Genomic DNA, 19,203 nt, shown 5'->3' on the forward strand with positions numbered 1-19,203 from the left:
ATCATTTCTAGTGCTCTGTGGCTGTGTAGCGGAGGCTTAATGCAGGTCATGGAGGCCTTCAAGCGATTAATGGATTTATGTCCTTGGAGATCCACAATACTTCCAGCTCCTCACTTTGCTATGGAGGGAGAAAAACACACGTGAAATAGATACTACACATATTCTAACAATCAAACCGTCTCAGCACAATCCTCTCATTCATCACGAGACAATCTCTTCAAATGTCAAGGATATTTGTCAATAAAGAAAAGCTAAAAATAAAGACAGTATCAGAATACCCCCCTCCAAGCTGTATTGTCATCAGTATAAAATTAAGGCATTTGTTGTAGGCACAGCCCATGTCCCTCACCTTCAAATATTGACAGGGAAAAGTTATACTGTAGACGTAGCCTAAAACCTGATGTATTTTTTTCTGTTTCAAATTCTTTGAATTTAACATCAGATAGTGGTTTGGACATTCTGATACTGGCGAGGAGGCTATTACTCTGTACAATTTTTCAAACAGTAGAACCACATCTATAACTGACTGTCTTCTGTGCAATTAAGCTTACAATTTAGTGCCTGGGGTACAGTGCCAGTACCCCAAGCCCTCCTCAGTGGAAAATAAAATCATTACAAATGCATAGCTTTCTATAGACACTCATGTAACTACATGCTGGCAGGCCGCGCATATTTCCCAGTAGAAAGTTACATTGTGGTAATTTCGAACACAAATTCGGGCAACTTGCATCCACACTGAGGGCCTCTTTTTGTTTTCTTAGCAGTGCCTTCTCAACCTATCTTTGAAAGGGGGGAGGGTAAATGGGCTGTACCACTGGGTTTGATGAGCAACTAAAACATCCAACCAAAAAGTAAATTATCATTCAAACTGCCCAATGGAAGCTTTGGAGTGATGATGCTCTCCTCTCAGCGGCCACGATGGGCGGTCCTTTATGCCAAGGGCCACTTGGTTAGGTTGCGCATAGGCTGCAGTTTCAGTTTGTTTTATTCACCATTTTGAGTAGCTGAAGGTAAAAATTTTAACTAAAATCGCGTTTGGAAGACAAATCGTTGCCGTAGATTTAGTTTTACGCAGTAGCCGGGGCGTTGGAGTTGGAAGGTCTCCTTGCGCCCTTTGGAGTTGCAGAGCGGGACGATTTTGTTTTTATTTTTCTGGATTTCCTTTCCCCTTTCTTACATTCTTAACCTCTACAGTATTTCTGCAAAATGTCAAGACCAGTGAGGTAGGTTTTTCCTAATATGTCCTCCGCTGAGACTGCACGGTGTGCACGTTGCCTTTCGCAGGCAACACGCACGTCGCTACCATGTTGTGCATTTTGGTCACCGTTGCGTTTATTTGATTAAACATTTATGTAAATGTTTTTTTTTTCTTGTCGTGCACGCACTTGATAGCATGATTCCTTACTATGTGGACTGTTCGTTCGCCATGGTTAGGTTGAAATGTCTGTAATGCGCGTACCTTGGCGTGTGTGCGTGCATCTGGTGCAAATCATGCCTAAAAAAACGATCCAACGCGAGCACCATTTGGTGCACAAACCTTAATGTTTTGTCGGATTTACCATTGTTTTATATGTCCCTGGACTGTGGCATGGCCTGGTATTTTGCGTGAAAGGGGAAGGAGACAGACTGGGGAATATGGCTACCCATTCATCCACGGGGGACTCTGAAAAGCTAATAAAAAACAGGGCTGGAGGTAGACATCGGCTCATGGGATGTACTATTGTTAGCGCGCAGCCTTGCGACGTGTGCACTAACTACAAATATCTACATTTAAAATGCAATTGTCTTATATTTTAATAGTCTTATTACTAGGGAACAATGAAATGTAAAAAGGCCGAGGCAGCCTTGTTGGTTTTCAGTGAAAACGCGGTAGGAGAAGGGGAGAGCGGAGGAACTACATTTTCACTGATGGCAGTAAATTAACACTGGAAGTGTGTCAGAGGGGGCGGAGTGGCTTTAGAAGTCACCACACCCCCCATGCCTAGCTCTTCACTGCCTGAAAAGACCGAAAGGGTCGCATTTGAGCGAAGAAAAAAATCGTCTTTGTATCTCAAGATAACCACTAACAAATGGACTATACTTGTTGATACAATGTAGCGTACTATCGGATGCGAAGCACCCGCCACCCGAATGTTGAAACACTGTAACCGCAAAGAGCTGATTAAACTCAACGGTTTATGATGATTTGAGCGGCGACTGGTGTGGACGGCAGAGGTCACATAAAATTACTTTTTGATATATATAAAATACACATTTCAGGCCCCATTTATACTGAACAATGTCGTGTGTAGCTGCGGGCTATTTTGGGTGGTGAAATCAGTCGTTTTTTACATATATAAATAAACGTACATTTGTGTCATCGGTCCAGTCATTACACTAGTCGCCGCTCAATTCCGTCGTAAATCGTGGAGTTTATTTGGCTGTAACAAACAATGAAACCGATATTGCGCCCACTGATATGCAAAAAGAAAAATTTGCAATGTGGCGTCGCAGGTAACCCAGGCTCTATTCCTTCCAGGTAATTCGCGGGTCCCAGTCCCTCGATATTTTGGCTCATTATGGTCACTGTTCTAGTGGTGGTCAGCTTTCGATCTGTCTGTCTGTTGCAAGGTGGCGACAGGGCCTGGCTTTGCAATCTAACCGCTTGTAAAATTACTTATTGCCCTGACGACTCTTCCTCGCTCCCTTTAGCTAATTTAACCATGTGTGGTACTGTTAGCCTATACTATTACAATAAGGGTGCTTCCAGGACTATTGTGTGTTGGGAGGTCAGGGTGGTGGCGAAATATAATACAAAATCCAAGGTTTTTGGTTCTGATCCATGTGTGTACGTTTACCAGAACAAGACAACTATATGTAGGTTTTGAATGCCTGTGTGTGTATATTACAGAACAGCTCTGAAGGTGTGTATTACATTGAGCATGGTCTGTGGTCAGCAGTGTGTCACCTGAAGTGCTGGTCTCCTGTAGTGTGTGTGTAGAGGCAAAACTTTGGTTTTAGAAGTGGGGGGCATAACCTGACAGGGGTTCCTCCCTCAGAATTTTCTTAGGCATCTAAAGATAATTTAGCATTTCTACACAGTCTAATATGACCATTTTGCAGTCACTTTAATTGTAATTAAGCCTATAATATGTTTATGAACACTTCAACATGAATGTGGATTCTAACACGATTATGGATAATCCTGAATGAATCATGAGTAATGATGAGTGAGAAACTTATAGATACGGGCTCCTGAGTGGTGCAGCCGTCTAAGGCACTGCATCTCAGTGCAAGAGGTGTCACTACAGTCCCTGGTTCGAATCCAGGCTGTCACATCTGGCCATGATTGGGATTCCCATAGGATGGTGCACAATTGGCCCAGCGTTGTCAGGGGTAGGCCGTCATTGTTAATAAGAATTTGTTCTTAACTGACTTGCCTATTAAATAAAGGTTACATTTTTTTATAAATACCCCCTGTAGAGCTGTTTTTCTCACCATTACAATAACAGGGGAGGTTAGCATTTGAAGGGGTATGATATTTGTGCATCTAACTTTCTCACCAATCATCATTCACGATTCATTCAGGATTATCGGTAATCATGGTAGCAACCACATTAATGTAGAAGTGTTTAGGAACATTCTATTCTTATTTACAATAAATGTGACTCCAAAATGACAATACATTATTTACCATTCATTTCTACTGGGCACAAAATAATCTGAAACAACCAAAAACAAACAGCAAATGCATCCAACAAATGTGTAGAGTCTCAAGCTTGATGTAGTCATTGTGTGCTATGTATGTGGGACCAAATACTTTTTACTACTTTTAATACACATACAAGTGAATTTGGCCCAATACTTTTGATCCCTTAAAATGGGCGGGGACTATGTACAACAAGTGTTCTAATTTCTAAACAGTTCACCCAATACAGATGAAAATACCCCTTCAAATTAAAGCTGACAGTTTGCACTTAATGTCATTGTTTGATTTCAAATCCAAACTTGGAGTATAGAGACAAAAGAAGAAAAAATGATTCGCTGTCCCAATAATTATGGAGGGCACTGTAATTCATATAGGCCTAATAGTACTGTAGAGCTGTTTTTACTTGCGCACTATATAGCTGGATTGCCCTGTCCTGCCCCTAGGGATCCACCACCCTGCAGCGCCTCAACTCAGCACACCCCACTCAGCTTTAGGATCTTAGTGAAATATTCAATAACCAACAGTACGGCAAACCCCCAGGGACATGACTGGGCAGCCCAGCAGTTAGGGATTGCCTGAATAGGTATCTCCCCTTAAGTGGGCATGTTTTCAAAATGGACTCCTTTTGTTGTACAGTATTCCATATAAGGCATCCAGACCTTATGAAAGTTGCACAGTATACCTTTAATCTTGTATTGAATCAAATCTAGTGATACATTACATTTCTGCCATCCATTGTGGGAGGATAACCAACCTTCCAATTAATGGTAATGCATTTCTGAGCCACTATAAATGCTAGATTACACTTCTGATAAGTATCAACATTTCCAAGCGAACAAAAATGTCAGGAAGGGAGAATCTGTAAACATGCTGAATTCAGCCAGCCTTCACAAGAGCACAACATATGCAGATAGGTCCCCTTTTTTGTGTTTTACACCTCCTGCAGAGGAATTATATTTGAGTCCATGATATTCAGTTTCACTGGCATATATGAATCATTATCATTAAATGTGTCTTCCTCAGATTTTTGTGTCTTTGGAAAAAGCCTATCAACCCTTGATACAGTTTGGAAATCAACTTTTGTCAGACTGCCTGAAACTATTTTAAATCTTTAAATCTTCTAGCTTGTCCAGTGTTAGATGCAAAGAGAGAATAAAGTGTTGCACCGAGGGGCGCAGCGGTCTAAGGCACTGCATCTCAGTGCTAGAGGCGTCACTACAGACACCCTGGTTCGACTCCAGGCTGTATCACAACCGGCCATAATTGGGAATCCCATAGGGTGGCGTACAATTTGCCCAGCGTTGTCTGGGTTTAGCCGGGGTAGGCCGTCATTGTAAATTAAAAATGTGTTCTTAACTTACTTGCCTAGAATAGAAATGTAACCTGCAAAAGTTTGCCTCGGCACAGTCAGACTGGTCTTCCGTGGTTGCCTAACTCTGCAGTTTCTAATAAAAACTCACACTGCTCTGTCAAATGTCAGAATATTGGTCTTCAATCATTTGGCTGCAGGTTTCAGTGTTTGATTCAGGTCTAGTGTGATTGAGGCAAAAATAATAGCTAAAGTTAGTGAGCTAGCTAGCTAACATTAGCCAACTTTTGGCTAGCTCTAATGGTGCATCAGCTGGTGAAAACTAGCTAAGTTAATTTACTTATTTTGAAACAGGACAACACAAAGGCTACAAAACATTTCCATGCACACAACAGCTGTTCGATACTGCTACCTGACAGATAGCTAGCGGCTAAAGCTGAACTGGCTGTAGTAGCTACTAGCTAGCAAACTAGTTCATTCACTTCAGACAGAACTTCAGTCGAGAGGGGTTGAAACATGTAACGCATTAGCTAATGTTACATGTCAGTTACACTACTAACTCAGCACTGGAAATAAATACTTTTTTTCTGTTATGTCAAACAGTTACCTTGCCAGCTACATCGGTCAAATAAAAGTAGCCAGTTTTTGTTCTGCTTGCTTTTACAAGTCAGAGAAAAACACACAACACACACAGACAACAACTTCCAATCACACATTCTGTAGTGTTCATCTTAAATCCAGGCAGCTCATACTGCCAAACAGCCTATCCTACCACTCTTAAGGCACAGATGACACTTTTTGTATCACAGTGCAATGATAAAACTGGGGGGGCAAACATTTAATTTCAGAATGTGGGGTGTGTGTTTGCATGCGTTCAACCATTCCACTCACCCACATTCCCAAATGAGCCCTTGAAACTGGAGAAGTGGGACACCAGTTTACTAAAACGGATTGATTATTAAAACGCATGCAACACATGCTGCTGATACATGGTTGACCGCTGAGTGTGGTAGAATAGAGGGAGCTGAGATTTGATAACCCTGTTGCTCCTGAAATCTTTGGCTGCATTTTGACACATATTATCCTCTTACTAGAGATAAGAACCATATAGAGTTGGGCATTTTATATGAACCAGATGGGGTGTTATGTTTGTCTAATCTCTTATCTGAAGACTTCTGTTACTTCCTAGGGCCAATGCCGATCACAAAATCAGTGGGCTAGCATGGTCTTGAGTCACCACCACAAGATATTATCAGGCCAATATTCCAGCCAGCACGGTATTGTTCAGAGCAGCATGATTTTGTGAAAAGCGTATTTGTGAATTAGTAGAGCTAGGTAGGCCTACATAGCTAACATTATATAATTGGGCCCATCTGGACTCGCATAAAGCATTGGACATTCAAAAGACATGATCCTCCATTTATCTTTAATCAACCCTGTGTGTTGAGATTGGTGCAGATTAATAGCCACATTAGACTATTAATTTGTACCCTTTAGCCTTATTGTGTCCTCTGTGAGGAGAGGGCTGAATAAGATGACTGGGTCCCCCTGACAGCATGTAACCTTTACGGTAGTGAACGGCTGTGATGATTATTATTTCTGCATGTTTTGTCCTACAACGACAGTCCTCCTAACTGACTAGAAACAGGAAATGGAATATCTGATTGGCTGTTTGTTTACTTCACAGGAACAAGAAGGTGGTGAATTACTCCCAATTCCAAGAGTCTGATGATGCAGGTGAGAGGGCAAGAGAGTGTGTGTGTGCAACTGCAACCCCTCTCCCCTGTAGCTAAACTGTGAGTGTGTAACCCCTTTTTCCTTCCCTTGTAGATGAGGAGTATGGGAGGAACTCAGACAAGCCTAAGAAGCCTCGTGCGGCTCCTCGTGAGGTGAAGCGCAAGCGTTCAAAGAACTCGCAGGAGGACAGGTGAGCTCAGAGAACAGCAGCACAAGGCTGAATCCTAACTCACACTTCAGTTAACATCTCACATTGTCGTCAAGCATTATTTCGAAATACGAGTTGAGGGCTCAACTCAAGATTAAGCGGTTCTATAATATCCGGCCTTGATGTGTAGACGAACTGTATCTGCCTCTGGTGCTTGTTGCTCAGTTGTTGTTTTTGGTTTCAGTGAGGATTCTGATGAAAAACTCTCAAAATCCAAAAATGATTCAGCAGGTAAGCCATTCTGGTTTATTAACAATATTATGTTTGTTAAATCTTCATTTCTGATAAATCTATGATGCTAAGGTTATAGGGGTTTGGGTCTAACTAGGTGTATGGGCTATTGAAAGGGGACTAGGGATAGGAGATGTTTTGGGACCGTGCTAGTGGTGAATGTTTCTGTTTGGGTGCAGATGACTTTGGTAGTGATGAAGGCAATGACTTTGGAGAGGAGGATGAGGAGGATGGAGGGAGTGACTTTGAAGCTAAACAAGGGAAAAAGGGAAAAACAGCCAAAGTGGCAAAGCCCACCAAGAGAACCCCCAAGAGAAAACGACCTGCAGGTAAGACTCATACACTGAGGTGTGTGTGTGCCAGTTATAACGACTGTGTTATAACCTGACTACATCTTTCTGTGTGTAGATGACAGTGATGAGGAGGGGAGTCGTAAGGTGCGTACGGTGCGCCAGGCTGCCACCAAGGCCGTGTCCAAACAGAGAGAGATCCTGCTGGGAGACGGAGGCAGCGAGGACGAGGAACGCCAAGACCAAGAGGAGGCCTTCCCAGACCGTAAGTCAACCACTCAAAACGGACCCACTTGGACCATAAGTCAACCACTCTACACTATAGTCCTACTGACACAACCACAAAAATGTACACTGAAACTTTAAGTTATACACACAGCACTGAGCCGGCCTACATGGATCGTAAGTGAATCACTCAATATTACATCGCGCGTATATCAACCACAGTGCTTTACAAACTATAAATAAACCACATGAATAGTTTTCATGGAGCGTAAATTAAACCAATATGGAAAGTGACATTTGTCGGGTGAAATGACCAATAATCACTAGCTCGTCCCCCTCTCCTCTCTAGCTGATGAGTCGGGCAGTGATGAAGACTTCATGGTTGAGGATGATGATGATAGTGACTACGGCCGCTCCAAGAGCAAGAGGAGCAGCAAGAAGGTGATCAGACGGAGCAGGCCGGAGAGGAAGGAGAAGAAATCCCCCAAACCAAGACTAAAGGCCACCGGTAGGACTGCTCAATATGAATCAATCACCCATATCCTTCAGAACTAAAAGCATAGGTTGTTGTACAGGCTGTTTTTCGATAAAGGTTTTGTATCCTCCCAGCCTCAAAACATAATTGAATGAATGTGTATCTCTAACTGTGTGTGTGCCTCTCCCAGTGACCCCCAGCCCAATGAAAGGAAAGGGTAAAGGTCGCCCAAGCGCCGCCAAGGCCCCGGAGAAGAGCTCGCCCAAAGAGGAGGAAGAGGAGGAGCCAGAGAGCCCTCTGGAGGAGGAAGAGGAGGAGGAGGAGGAGGTGGTGAAGAAAGACTCCTCCCCCGCTCCCAAGAAAACAAAGGAGGCACCTGGGAAGGAGAAGAAGGAAGACGCCGAGGAGGAGGAGGAAGAGGAGGACGGTTCGGAAGAGGACGCACCCTCTGGGGAAGACTAGCCCCACAGAAGTTCCACCTCTCTCCCCTTCCACGTCTTTCTCTCTTAACCTTATGTTTTTTGTTTTGTTTCTCTTGGTTTAGAGGGTTTTATTTCGGTTTCCGTGGTGGCCTGGCTCAATGGTTTGAACCTCGTGGTTTTGTTGTTTAGTGTTAGTTTTTATCTTCCCCTAATGAATGAATGAATGACTGACTGACTGAGGACAGTGTCTGTGCATGAGAACATGTATACCACCATATGGCTGTGAGGGATGGAAGGGAAGAAATTGTGAGATTTGACTCTCTGTCCCATCCCCCCCATCACTGTCTGCTCTGCTCAGCTTCACCTCCACTGGCTCACCTTTCCTCACATTTCTCATCTCCTTCTCTGCAGTGGCTGCATTAGTCTTTCCTACACAAGTCTGTGTGAATATCAGAAAACAGTTTCTTTCGGCTTTGTTAGTTTGCCTTTCTGAGTGCTCAGTGCTAGTAGGGATCCGTCCGCTTGGTGTGTAGAGTCGTTAGTTTTCACTCTGCAGGTGTGTGTGCAAGTGAGCCTTCTATAAAAAAAATATACACTTTCTACAGCCATTTTCTTTCTACTCCTGTTCTCCGTCCCCCCTCCTCCTTAAGTAATCTCTGGTCTGACATGACTGGATAGGTGCAAGCAATGTAGTGTAACCCTTGCTTTTGCCTATCCAGTAGCGTTAGATCAGGGATTACTAACTGAGCCCTGGGTTTGTTCAGCCAGTCTGGGTTAGGGTCTCCCTCTCCATCTTGGTTTGTCAGTGGACTGCTGGTGTTCAATCAAAGCACTTTATTCACTGTGCAACACTACCCATTGGTTCAGTCGGAACCCACTGGTGACGAATCAGAGAGGGCCACACTGGAGACTCTTGAGGGAGGATATGATGTCTGTGTTTCCTGTCTGTTTATTTCCCTGTATCTAGATTGCCTTCACTGAGGCCCTAGGCCAACTAACCCCATGGCACTGTGCAGACAGACACTGTGCTTTTGAAACTCTCTCAAACACAACACGTTTTAACAGGAAGGTTTTATGGTTGTTATTTTAATGTTAACTTAGTTGAAATTAATGCTATGTTATATTTCCCCCTACTCTGAGGTCATGCCCTGGTCCTGTGTCAAGGACCTTCAGTTTAACACATACACAAAGCTTGTTTTGTTATTGAATATGTACCGGTTTAGTAATGTGCTAGAAGGAACAGAGTTGAAGATCACTGCTTTGGAGTAGCAGTGTGTTATTGTGCTTTAGACAGAGTGAGTGCTCTGAGCTGTAAACGGTTAATGATGTGGTGATTGAGGGGGTCATGGAAGCAGGTCCTAGATCAGCCTTCCGAGAACCTCTTCTTTATGTGTCTTTACTGTGTGCTGGTATTACTACAGTGCGAGGGTGTGATGGAGCACACGCTCAAGGGGTTTGGCGTTTCCTCAACCTACCTTTGGTTTGTGGTTCAGAGATGTTAGATGCTTTGGATGCCTCTATGCTGGGCATGATACATACACACAGAGCATCCTCTCTTGTTCAACCCTTTGTGCCAGGCATCCCCAAGCTTTTTTAAATTGAATTGAGAATGTGTTTTTGTTTTGAGTCCCCAAATAGATTTTTTGGGGGGGGTTTGCTTTACTTCTCTATTCAGATTATTTTGTAATGTTTGTTTTTTAAGAAAATAAATAAAATGTATCTTGATTTTAAAGAAAAGTTGACCCTATCCATCTGTTTTTCTGCTGTGTTATAACTGTCTGGGAGAGCAGACCCAGAAATCCCTCCTTTCTGTTCCACTCACTTCCTTTCTCTCATTCTATTACTCTCTCATCTCCTGCTCCTTCACTCAGTTCATACTCACTCCCTCTCTCACAGAAGCTTGATGCCAGCTAATGTTTTGCTCCACACCTCTGCTTTCCTCCACAACCAAGAAACACTAGCTGTATTTCCCCTACTCTGCCCTGCAGAGAGCTGATATGACTGGATAGGTGACAGCAATATGAAGGAATATAGGTCAAACCACTGCTTATGCCTTCCTGGTTGTTTCTGATCAGCAAATAGTGCAGAGGTGAGAGACAGCATGAAATGAGTGCTGTTTTTCAACTCCTCCCTGGGTTGAAAAACTTTTGAGCCAACCTATGGTATCAAAAAGTGTTCTTGGTCTAAATGGATTCATTATTGTTTTAGCTGAGAATGAACTCTTAGCTGAGAATGAACCAGTTATTAAAACGAGTTTGGATGCTTAAAGATTGAATCTGTTTCTTATTGCCTTATTTTCCCTTGGTCCTGCTGAACTAGAGGCACTGTGTTATGGTGTGATACATGTGGATTGGAGGGGATGTTATTGTGTTTAGGGTGAATACTAAACCAATCCCTAGCCCCCTAATCCTCAGACAATCCTGTAGATCTGAAATGATTCCACCTAGTCTACAGTACTGCCTAGGGCATTAGGGGTAACTTTGGACTTCAGCAAATGACTGCTCTGCCTCTGATAATGACCAACTGAAGCCATATATCTGACATAGAAAAAGAGGATGAGGAGGGGGTGTCTGACATGTAATCAAATAAAAGACCTAGCTGACCAAGATCGAAGCTGTCATACCAGGGGAGGACTATATGTATATATTTTGTTGGCCTATCCTTCAGGCCCAATAATGTGTTCTGACCAATACCAAATCACTCAAGACCCCAAGACTGCAAACACATGCCCTAGAAGCTGTTTGAGCAGACCCAAACTGAACCTGGTTCTGGTGCACTTTCACTGTTACCCTCCTGACTGCAGTGGATAAGTTTATTTGCCTAATTCCAAAACGACCACTAGCCCTTTGACCATATTGATAATATCTATTCAATCCTTTTCTACACGAAGGCCTTGGGGTTAGGAGTTAATTTAGATTGGTCATCTTAGTATAGGGCTTGTATCATATTCCTGAATGTCACTGAATGCTTGTACTGTATGGGGTTTCTGTGTCCAGGCAGCAGGGGCTCCCACACAGGAATATGAGATCCATACTGCTGGGCTTTTTTATGCTCGATAACCGAATGTTTGTCACTGGTGTCCCAGGTCTGAATCAGGCCCTTATTAGAGGGGAAGGATGAAAACAAGCAGTGCTGGGGACCTCCAGGCCCAGGTCTGAATCAGGCCCTTATTAGAGGGGAAGGATGAAAACAAGCAGTGCTGGGGACCTCCAGGCCCAGGTCTGAATCAGGCCCTTATTAGAGGGGAAGGATGAAAACAAGCAGTGCTGGGGACCTCCCGGCCCAGGTCTGAATCAGGCCCTTATTAGAGGGGAAGGATGAAAACAAGCAGTGCTGGGGACCTCCAGGCCCAGATTTGAATCGCCCTGTTTAATATGAAGACATAAACATGATAAATCATGGATTTGTTCTTTCTTTCCCATGCTTTCTTCAGTATCCCTGCATTTATATTGCTTTTCATTCGTATTTTCTATGTAGCTTACATTTACATTGCTAGTACAATTTAAGCAAAATTGTGATTCTTACAGGTGATGGTGCCGAGAAGCTTTTGTCAGTGGTGTGGAAAGGGAACGTTGAACTGTTAAATCTTTTGCATGTTGTGGAAAAGTGAGCAGTGATGATGATGCAGAAAACAATATTGTGGTCTTACAAAATATTATCGACAACAATGATGTTGAAGACGTTTTGGTTTCCCAGCTTCTAATAAAGGCAATTACTTTTTATATGGATTTAACTAGTTGTTTTCTGATGTCGACCTCTGTGTTTTATGTGTGAGTGATGTGGGGCTCATAGAGTCATAATACCCACAAAACCTAGCGGTCAAACAAGGAATTGGTTCCAATCATTTTTCCACCATTCATTTTTCCCATATGGGATTTTAGAAATACTTAAAATAAGGCCTGTGTTTTGTGTAGGCTTACCCTGGTGTGACATTTTGATAACCATGTAAATGTCTCACGGACAAGGTGACTTTTATTAATACATTTGCCTGTATTTACCCGGCAAAAATTAAATGCTAATTAGCTGCTAATGTGGCTATCATAAAGAACTACACATGTCATGATGATCTGGACGAGACTGCCAAATCGAGCCAAATCTCTGGATTAACTATTTTATTTTAGCTAAATTTAGTAATGAATACATTTCTTTAAATGGACAATTCTGTGAAATGCCTTATGCAAGTTTTAAATTGAAACAATAACTCTTAGCAACGGTATCAGCTAGAGATGATGTGCAGGAGCTTGCAGGAATTTGTAGTCTTGCATGCCTACTTTTATGCTAATTAGAATGTTTGAATCTGAGAGTAAATAGTGCCGAATATTTTGATAAAAGTCACCTTGCCCGAGAGAGATTTACACGGTTATCGAAACATCACACCAGGGTAAGCCTACAGGAAACAATGCCCTTATTTAAATGTTTTCTAAATTCCCTATAGGATAAATGAATGATGGAAAAACGATTGGAACCATTTCCCTGTTTGACCGCTAGGTTTTATAGGTATTATGAACCTTCACTGCGGGGCTCTATTCCAGGGGACTTTTTCTCCAAGGGCCCAACCTTGGCACTACACACTGTTAGCCACAAAGTGGCACTGTTTCCATGCAGTCTACGGGTGCATCACAGTAATCTAGTCTAGTGGCCTCATCCCCTTTAACACTAATTTGTACTCACAGAATAGGTGAAAACAATATGGTAGATTCCCACTGGAAATATCACCTGTCTAGTCATCAGTAGAGATGAAGGGAAGGAGAGGAGACAAGAGCAAACCACTGTTGAGTAGACTATTGAGATGCACCCTATCAATAGACTAGAATCCTCCATGCCCTGCCAATCCGAATTATTAAACTTGATTGAACCATCATGAAACACAAACATCTGATTGGCAGCTGCAAATACGTTGGTGGACATTTCACATCAATAGGACTGGACATAAAGAGGGCATTCCACTATACAGAAGCTCTGCTTTTGCAGACAATGTACCGGTATGTCAATCATTCTGTTATCATGGCCTAACAATATCAAATGTTTTGTGCATATTGTTATGGAAAGTATTTTGCTATCGAACTTACTTTTCCCCTACAATGCAATTGCAGTAGACAGTCAGGCAGACTGTTACACATTAATTTGACTCAGCTACAAAACTTGGAAGCATCTCCAAGTACACGCACTGTCTCCACGACCTCTGCAGAATGAAGCTGCAGGTTCAACCACTGGGGTTTAAAAGGTACAGTAACTTTAAACGCATCTCTAATGTTGTAGAGTTTGATGCGGTGTGGATATACTGCACTTCAGTCAGTCAGTTAACCTAGAGCTCAAACAGTCTATTATCACTGAGAAAGGACAGAGGTCTGGCACTCTCTAGCTACAAATGCCATTAAATCAAGACAGACTGAAAAAGCAGAGAGTTCGGTAAAGCAGAGATGATGGATGGCCGAGCCACTGTCTGAGCAAAACATTTCACTCATCTCATCTTTGATGTGTTTTTCTCCTTCAAAGTGCTTGTTTCAGCTTGAGCACTGTCATGATTTGCCCTACTACATGACTAATTTCTCTGCTCATGTTAAGCATTTCTTGATTATCCTGACTTGAACATTATTCATGTCCATCTGGGGATTTCTGCGCCAGTCAAAGGTAGTTGCGGCTCAGAGCTGTGCTTCTTTTGTAACATAATAACTATTAAATCCCTCTCATTTTGGATTTATTGAAGCAGTGACCTCCGACTGACTGTCCTGGTGGTTTAGGTTACTTAACTGTTGTTGTCACTGATACGCTTCGCTGGCAGGTGTGGGACTGGGATGTGATTCTCAGCTTTATGGCGGCCTCAGTAAACAGTCACTCCTGTTTACATGCTGTGTAGTGACTGACTGACAACTGCTTTACCTCTCTGCTGGGACATAATCAGGTCTTTAAACTGAGAGTCAGATACAAAGAGTCTGTCTGTTTTTACAGCAGTGGTCACCAACCCTGGTCCTGGAGAGCTACAGGGTGTGTAGGCCTTTGTTACAGCCTAGCACTAGTCAAACAATCATTATGACCTTGATTCTTTGAGTCAATTGTGTTGGGCTGGAACAGAAGTTGTGTTGGGCTGGAACAGAAGTCTGCACACCCTAAAGCTCTCCAGGACTAGGGTTAGAAACCATTTTCCTAAGCGGTGTGTTCCTAGGAGTATGTGTCCTGAGAAGTGTGTTTTCTACTATTAGTGACAGCCGCTGTTCTGCTTTTGGCTTTTGGCTGTCTTGTGGTGGTTAGCCCCGCCCCTACAAGTCAATTCTCCAGGACATGTAATGGGAATGCTGATATTCCAGTACCCAACCTGAGCCTGAGCCTGGCACTCCTGACAGCTCCCACGTCAGCTGAAGACAGGTGTGTTACAGGTTTGATACCTCACCACAGGTGCGACACACCACAACAGGTGTGTTACCTAGGTCAATTTCTAATTACGCCTAGCATTGCGTGGCTTATCAGAAACGACACACACACACACACACACACACACAGGACTTACTTCCTTCTGAGAGTTGACAGACATAGGCACATGAGTGGACAGAAACAGCTCTACGAGTGACCCAGAGGAACATTAGACTGTGAGTTTTGTATTTGTATTGACATTACAGTGTTAATATTCTAAGTGATGGATTAGGCCATACTTAACAGAATTGAAGAAGTGTAAGCTATAAAATGTATTTATTTATTTAATCATTTAAGTGTGGGAATTAGAAATCTCAAGACGTTTTTTATTAAATAATTGATTTACCTGTATATAATAATGAAATGAAAGAGAGCTTACTGTGAAATCTTATTATATATACACTACCGTTCAAAAGTTTGGGGTCACTTAGAAAACGTAGAAAATGTTTTTGAGAGAAAAGCAAAACATTTTGTCCATTAAAATAGCATCAAATTGATCCGAAATACACTGTAGACATTGTTAATGTTGTAAATGACTATTGTAGATGGAAACAGCTGATTCTTTTAATGGAATATCTACATAGGCTTACAGAGGGCCATTATCAGCAACCATCACTCCTGTGTTCCAACGGCACGTTGTGTTAGCCTTTTAAATGATAAACTTGGATTAGCTAATTGATCATTAGAAAATCCTCTTGCTCAGTTGTGCACCGGGGCCTCCCTCTCCTCTTTCTATTCAAGTCAGAGCCAGTTTGCGCTGTTCTGTGAAGGGGTAGTACACAGCGTTGTATGAGATCTTCAGTTTCTTGGCAACTTCTCACATGGAATAGCCTTAATTTCTTAGAACAAGAATAGACTGACGAGTTTCAGAAGAAAGTGCTTTGTTTCTGGCCATTTTGAGCCTGTAATCGAACTCACAAATGTTGATGCTCCAGATACTCAACTAGTCTAAAGAAGGCCAGTTTTATTGCTTCTTTAGTCAGAACGACAGTTTTCAGCTGTGCTAACATAAATGCAAAAGGGTTTTCCAATGATCAATTAGCCTTTTAAAATGATCAACTTGGATTAGCTAACACAACGTGCCATTGGAACACAGGAGTGATGGTTGCCGATAATGGGCCTCTGTACGCCTATGTAAATATTCCATAAAGAATTGGCCGTTTCCAGTTACAATAGTCATTTACAACATTAACAATGTATATGCTGTATTTCTGATCAATTTTATGTATTTTAATGGACAAAAAATGTGCTTTTCTTTCAAAAACAAGGACATTTCTAAGTGACTCCAAACTTTTGAATGGTGGTGTATATGAAATCTTAATTTCAAGCAGAGCTGCTTTCTGAGATCTGCTAAGATGTTCCTGACTCTTCCTCAATGTCACAAACAAAAACATACAGAAAAAATGATTGTTTGACATGACAGGACTATGTATATTCCTCATTTAATTTGTCAAGTTGTCTCAATTGTGATGCCAAGTCTTTGTAAGTCAGTTTCTTGTTCCTGATATAAGTCAGATAGCTTTACCTAGGCACAGTACACTAGGTATCCAAGTATTGTGTCAGGGTTTGATTGCGTTGTGTGTGAGGTGAGCTGGCAGCCAGGCTGAAAGAGGAGGACACACCTCAGTGTACACACTGTAGGATATCTCACACAAACAATCTTATCTCTGTGAAATGTCAACGGTGCATTGAGCATACCGCAAGCTTTTTATTTTCAAAGACTTATGTTTAAATCAGCTTGTGTCATGCTGATTTAGCTTTTTGTGAACATCAGAAACAACTTTGCAGATGACCACCACAACATGTAAAACCCTCAAATGTTACTTTGAAAAAGCAGCACCGCACTGTCAACAGGGCTCCCGAGGGCCCCCGAGTGGTGCAGCGGTCTAAGGCATTACATCTCAGTGCAAGAGGCATCACTACAGTCCCTGGTTCGAGCTCAGTGCTTATTATTGAACAAGTCTAAATCTGACTTTTGGCATATAATGTTAATGATATGTTAGAGAAAGGCCACACTGAATGATTCAGAACATGAAGAATCCTATTTGTCTTGGTAAAAGGTATTTTATAACATAAGGAAGTGACATTTCATCTACTGATGAAATGACTGAGCTGATCCACAGAAGTATCACACACACACACACACACACACACACACACACACACACACACACACACACACACACACACACACACACACACACACACACACACACACACACACACACACACACACACACACACACACACACACACACACACACACACACATGCGACACTCCCACATTGGATCAACTGTAAATCCTGTCTCTCAGTTCTTTAAAGCTTTCATTTTATCTGGACAAAGTGTTGTAAGTTAAATGTCGGATGACTGAAGGTACATAAACCTGAAAGGGTGTATGTACACAGTGATTTATTTGATTCCTTCCTGGAAAGGTACAGTATATTCCAGCTCACCTGAAGTGTCTTATTTTAATATATCACATCTTGGAATCTTAATCAACTGTTTTCCATCCTGTTTTCCCTGCGAGTTACAGGATGAGGCAGATAGATAAACGGAACCCTGCTTTCCCTGCGAGTTACAGGATGAGGCAGATAGATAAACGGAACCCTGCTTTCCCTGCGAGTTACAGGATGAGGCAGATAGATAAACGGAACCCTGCTTTCCCTGCGAGTTACAGGATGAGGCAGATAGATAAACGGAACCCTGCTTTCCCTGCGAGTTACAGGATGAGGCAGATAGATAAAAGGAACACTGCTTTCCCTGCGAGTTACAGGATGAGGCAGATAGATAAACGGAACCCTGTTTTCCCTGCGAGTTACAGGATGAGGCAGATAGATAAACGGAACCCTGCTTTCCCGCCTCTTCTCTGTTATAAGTGTTAAGCTGTAGCTTAACTCCACACCTGTTTATAACCAGTTTATTCCAGTGGTTACTAAAGTTTCAGCATTGTGACCCATCTAAAGCCCACCAATGAGTCCCAAGTCCAGGCCCACCAGTAGGGAAACACATGTATAAATGACTGTAGAAATAATTTGGAAGCTTGTTGCGCCCAGTATGACTTATGATATTTTATCCTTCATCATGTTGTGACTATTTATGTTAGCCTGTTCTCCCTTACTTCTCTCAGGGCCCATGTTTCCGTGTGTGGATTTCTCTGTCGATTGGCAGAGTTGAGTTAACTACACCTACACTCACCAGGCATGACCACAAGACTGGTACCCTTTATCTTCACTGACCCTTCTCTACTACCTCCATAGGACAGAGAAAATATAGACGGAGCTAGACATACAACTCTCCCACTATCTCTGTCTGCCAGAAGTGCAATGTGAGTACAGACAACACTATACATGGGGAAGCCTTGTCTGTTATCCACCATCTTGAGTAAAGAGACATTGGGACCTCCGGGCAGCAGCATGGGACACAAACACCAGCCTCCTTTCACTCTGCCCCACGTACTCATTTACATACGCAGGTCACTCAAGGACTACCCCCTGTAAGCCTAGACCCTTAGATCACATGGATAGAGAAGAGCATTCTGTCCTGTCCACACAGTCACTATAAACTTCTGTATCACAGTTGTCTCAGAAACTGTGTGGGAGAGAGACAGAAAGTAGGGGATAGACCAGAGAGCGAGATAGATAGATATAGAGGTATAGACAGAGGAAGCATCTTTGAGTCATGCAGGGCCGTGTGTGTCAGCTGTTGCTGGTGAATGCCTTGACCTGTGGTCTGGAGGTGTGTATGGCTGCAGGGACCTTCTACATCCCCCCTCTACTGCTGCAGGCCGGCATGGAGGAACGCTACATGACCATGGTGCTGGGTGAGGCAACACTCTATGACCATATTGTCGTTCTTGAATGACTGTAGTGTGAACACTGTATGACCATGGTTTGAATAAATGATTTGTTCTCCAGCTCTGAAGTAGATCTCCTTCTCTTCCTTCCCGTTCTCGCTCTCTCAGGAGTGGGGCCAGTTCTGGGTTTGATCTTCGTGCCCATGATCGGTTTGTATAGTGACTCGTGGCGTGGACGTTTTGGTCGGCGGCGGCCATTCATCTGGCTCCTTTGTGTGGGGATTCTGCTGGGCCTGCAGGTGATGCCCCAGGCCTCTCACCTAGCTGCCTTGCTCTACCCGCAGCACCCCCGCTGGATGGAGAGGCTCCTGCTGGCGGTGTCAGCCTGTCTGCTGGAGTTCTCTGGGCAGGTA

General features: G+C 42.9%; 2 protein-coding genes across 2 annotated transcripts in view; both read left to right on the forward strand.

Annotated features, from left to right (window-relative positions):
- Positions 1-965: 965 nt before the first annotated feature.
- On the forward strand, positions 966-12,307 carry LOC129815587 (nuclear ubiquitous casein and cyclin-dependent kinase substrate 1-like). The gene is made up of 8 exons (XM_055869534.1): positions 966-1,223; positions 6,685-6,734; positions 6,828-6,924; positions 7,127-7,173; positions 7,353-7,502; positions 7,582-7,728; positions 8,038-8,196; positions 8,354-12,307. Exons 1-8 carry the CDS (start codon positions 1,207-1,209, stop codon positions 8,623-8,625), a joined length of 939 nt encoding a protein of 312 aa, XP_055725509.1. The 5' UTR covers positions 966-1,206; the 3' UTR covers positions 8,626-12,307.
- A 6,365-nt stretch (positions 12,308-18,672) lies between these two features.
- Positions 18,673-19,203, forward strand: part of LOC129815588 (solute carrier family 45 member 3-like) — a 4,546-nt gene continuing 4,015 nt past the window's right edge. The window contains exons 1-2 of the mRNA XM_055869535.1: positions 18,673-18,817; positions 18,959-19,200. Coding sequence (XP_055725510.1) covers positions 18,676-18,817; positions 18,959-19,200 — 384 coding nt within the window. The 5' untranslated portion in view covers positions 18,673-18,675. The remainder of the gene's footprint in view (positions 18,818-18,958; positions 19,201-19,203) is intronic.

This window comes from Salvelinus fontinalis, chromosome 18, assembly GCF_029448725.1.
Source record: "Salvelinus fontinalis isolate EN_2023a chromosome 18, ASM2944872v1, whole genome shotgun sequence".
Classification (NCBI taxonomy): Eukaryota; Metazoa; Chordata; class Actinopteri; order Salmoniformes; family Salmonidae; genus Salvelinus; species Salvelinus fontinalis.

Coding starts and splice junctions, on each gene's coding strand:
- LOC129815587 (XM_055869534.1), top strand. Junction 7,503..7,581: donor CAAGAGAAAACGACCTGCAG/GTAAGACTCATA, acceptor TTCTGTGTGTAG/ATGACAGTGATGAGGAGGGG. Junction 8,197..8,353: donor ACCAAGACTAAAGGCCACCG/GTAGGACTGCTC, acceptor TGCCTCTCCCAG/TGACCCCCAGCCCAATGAAA.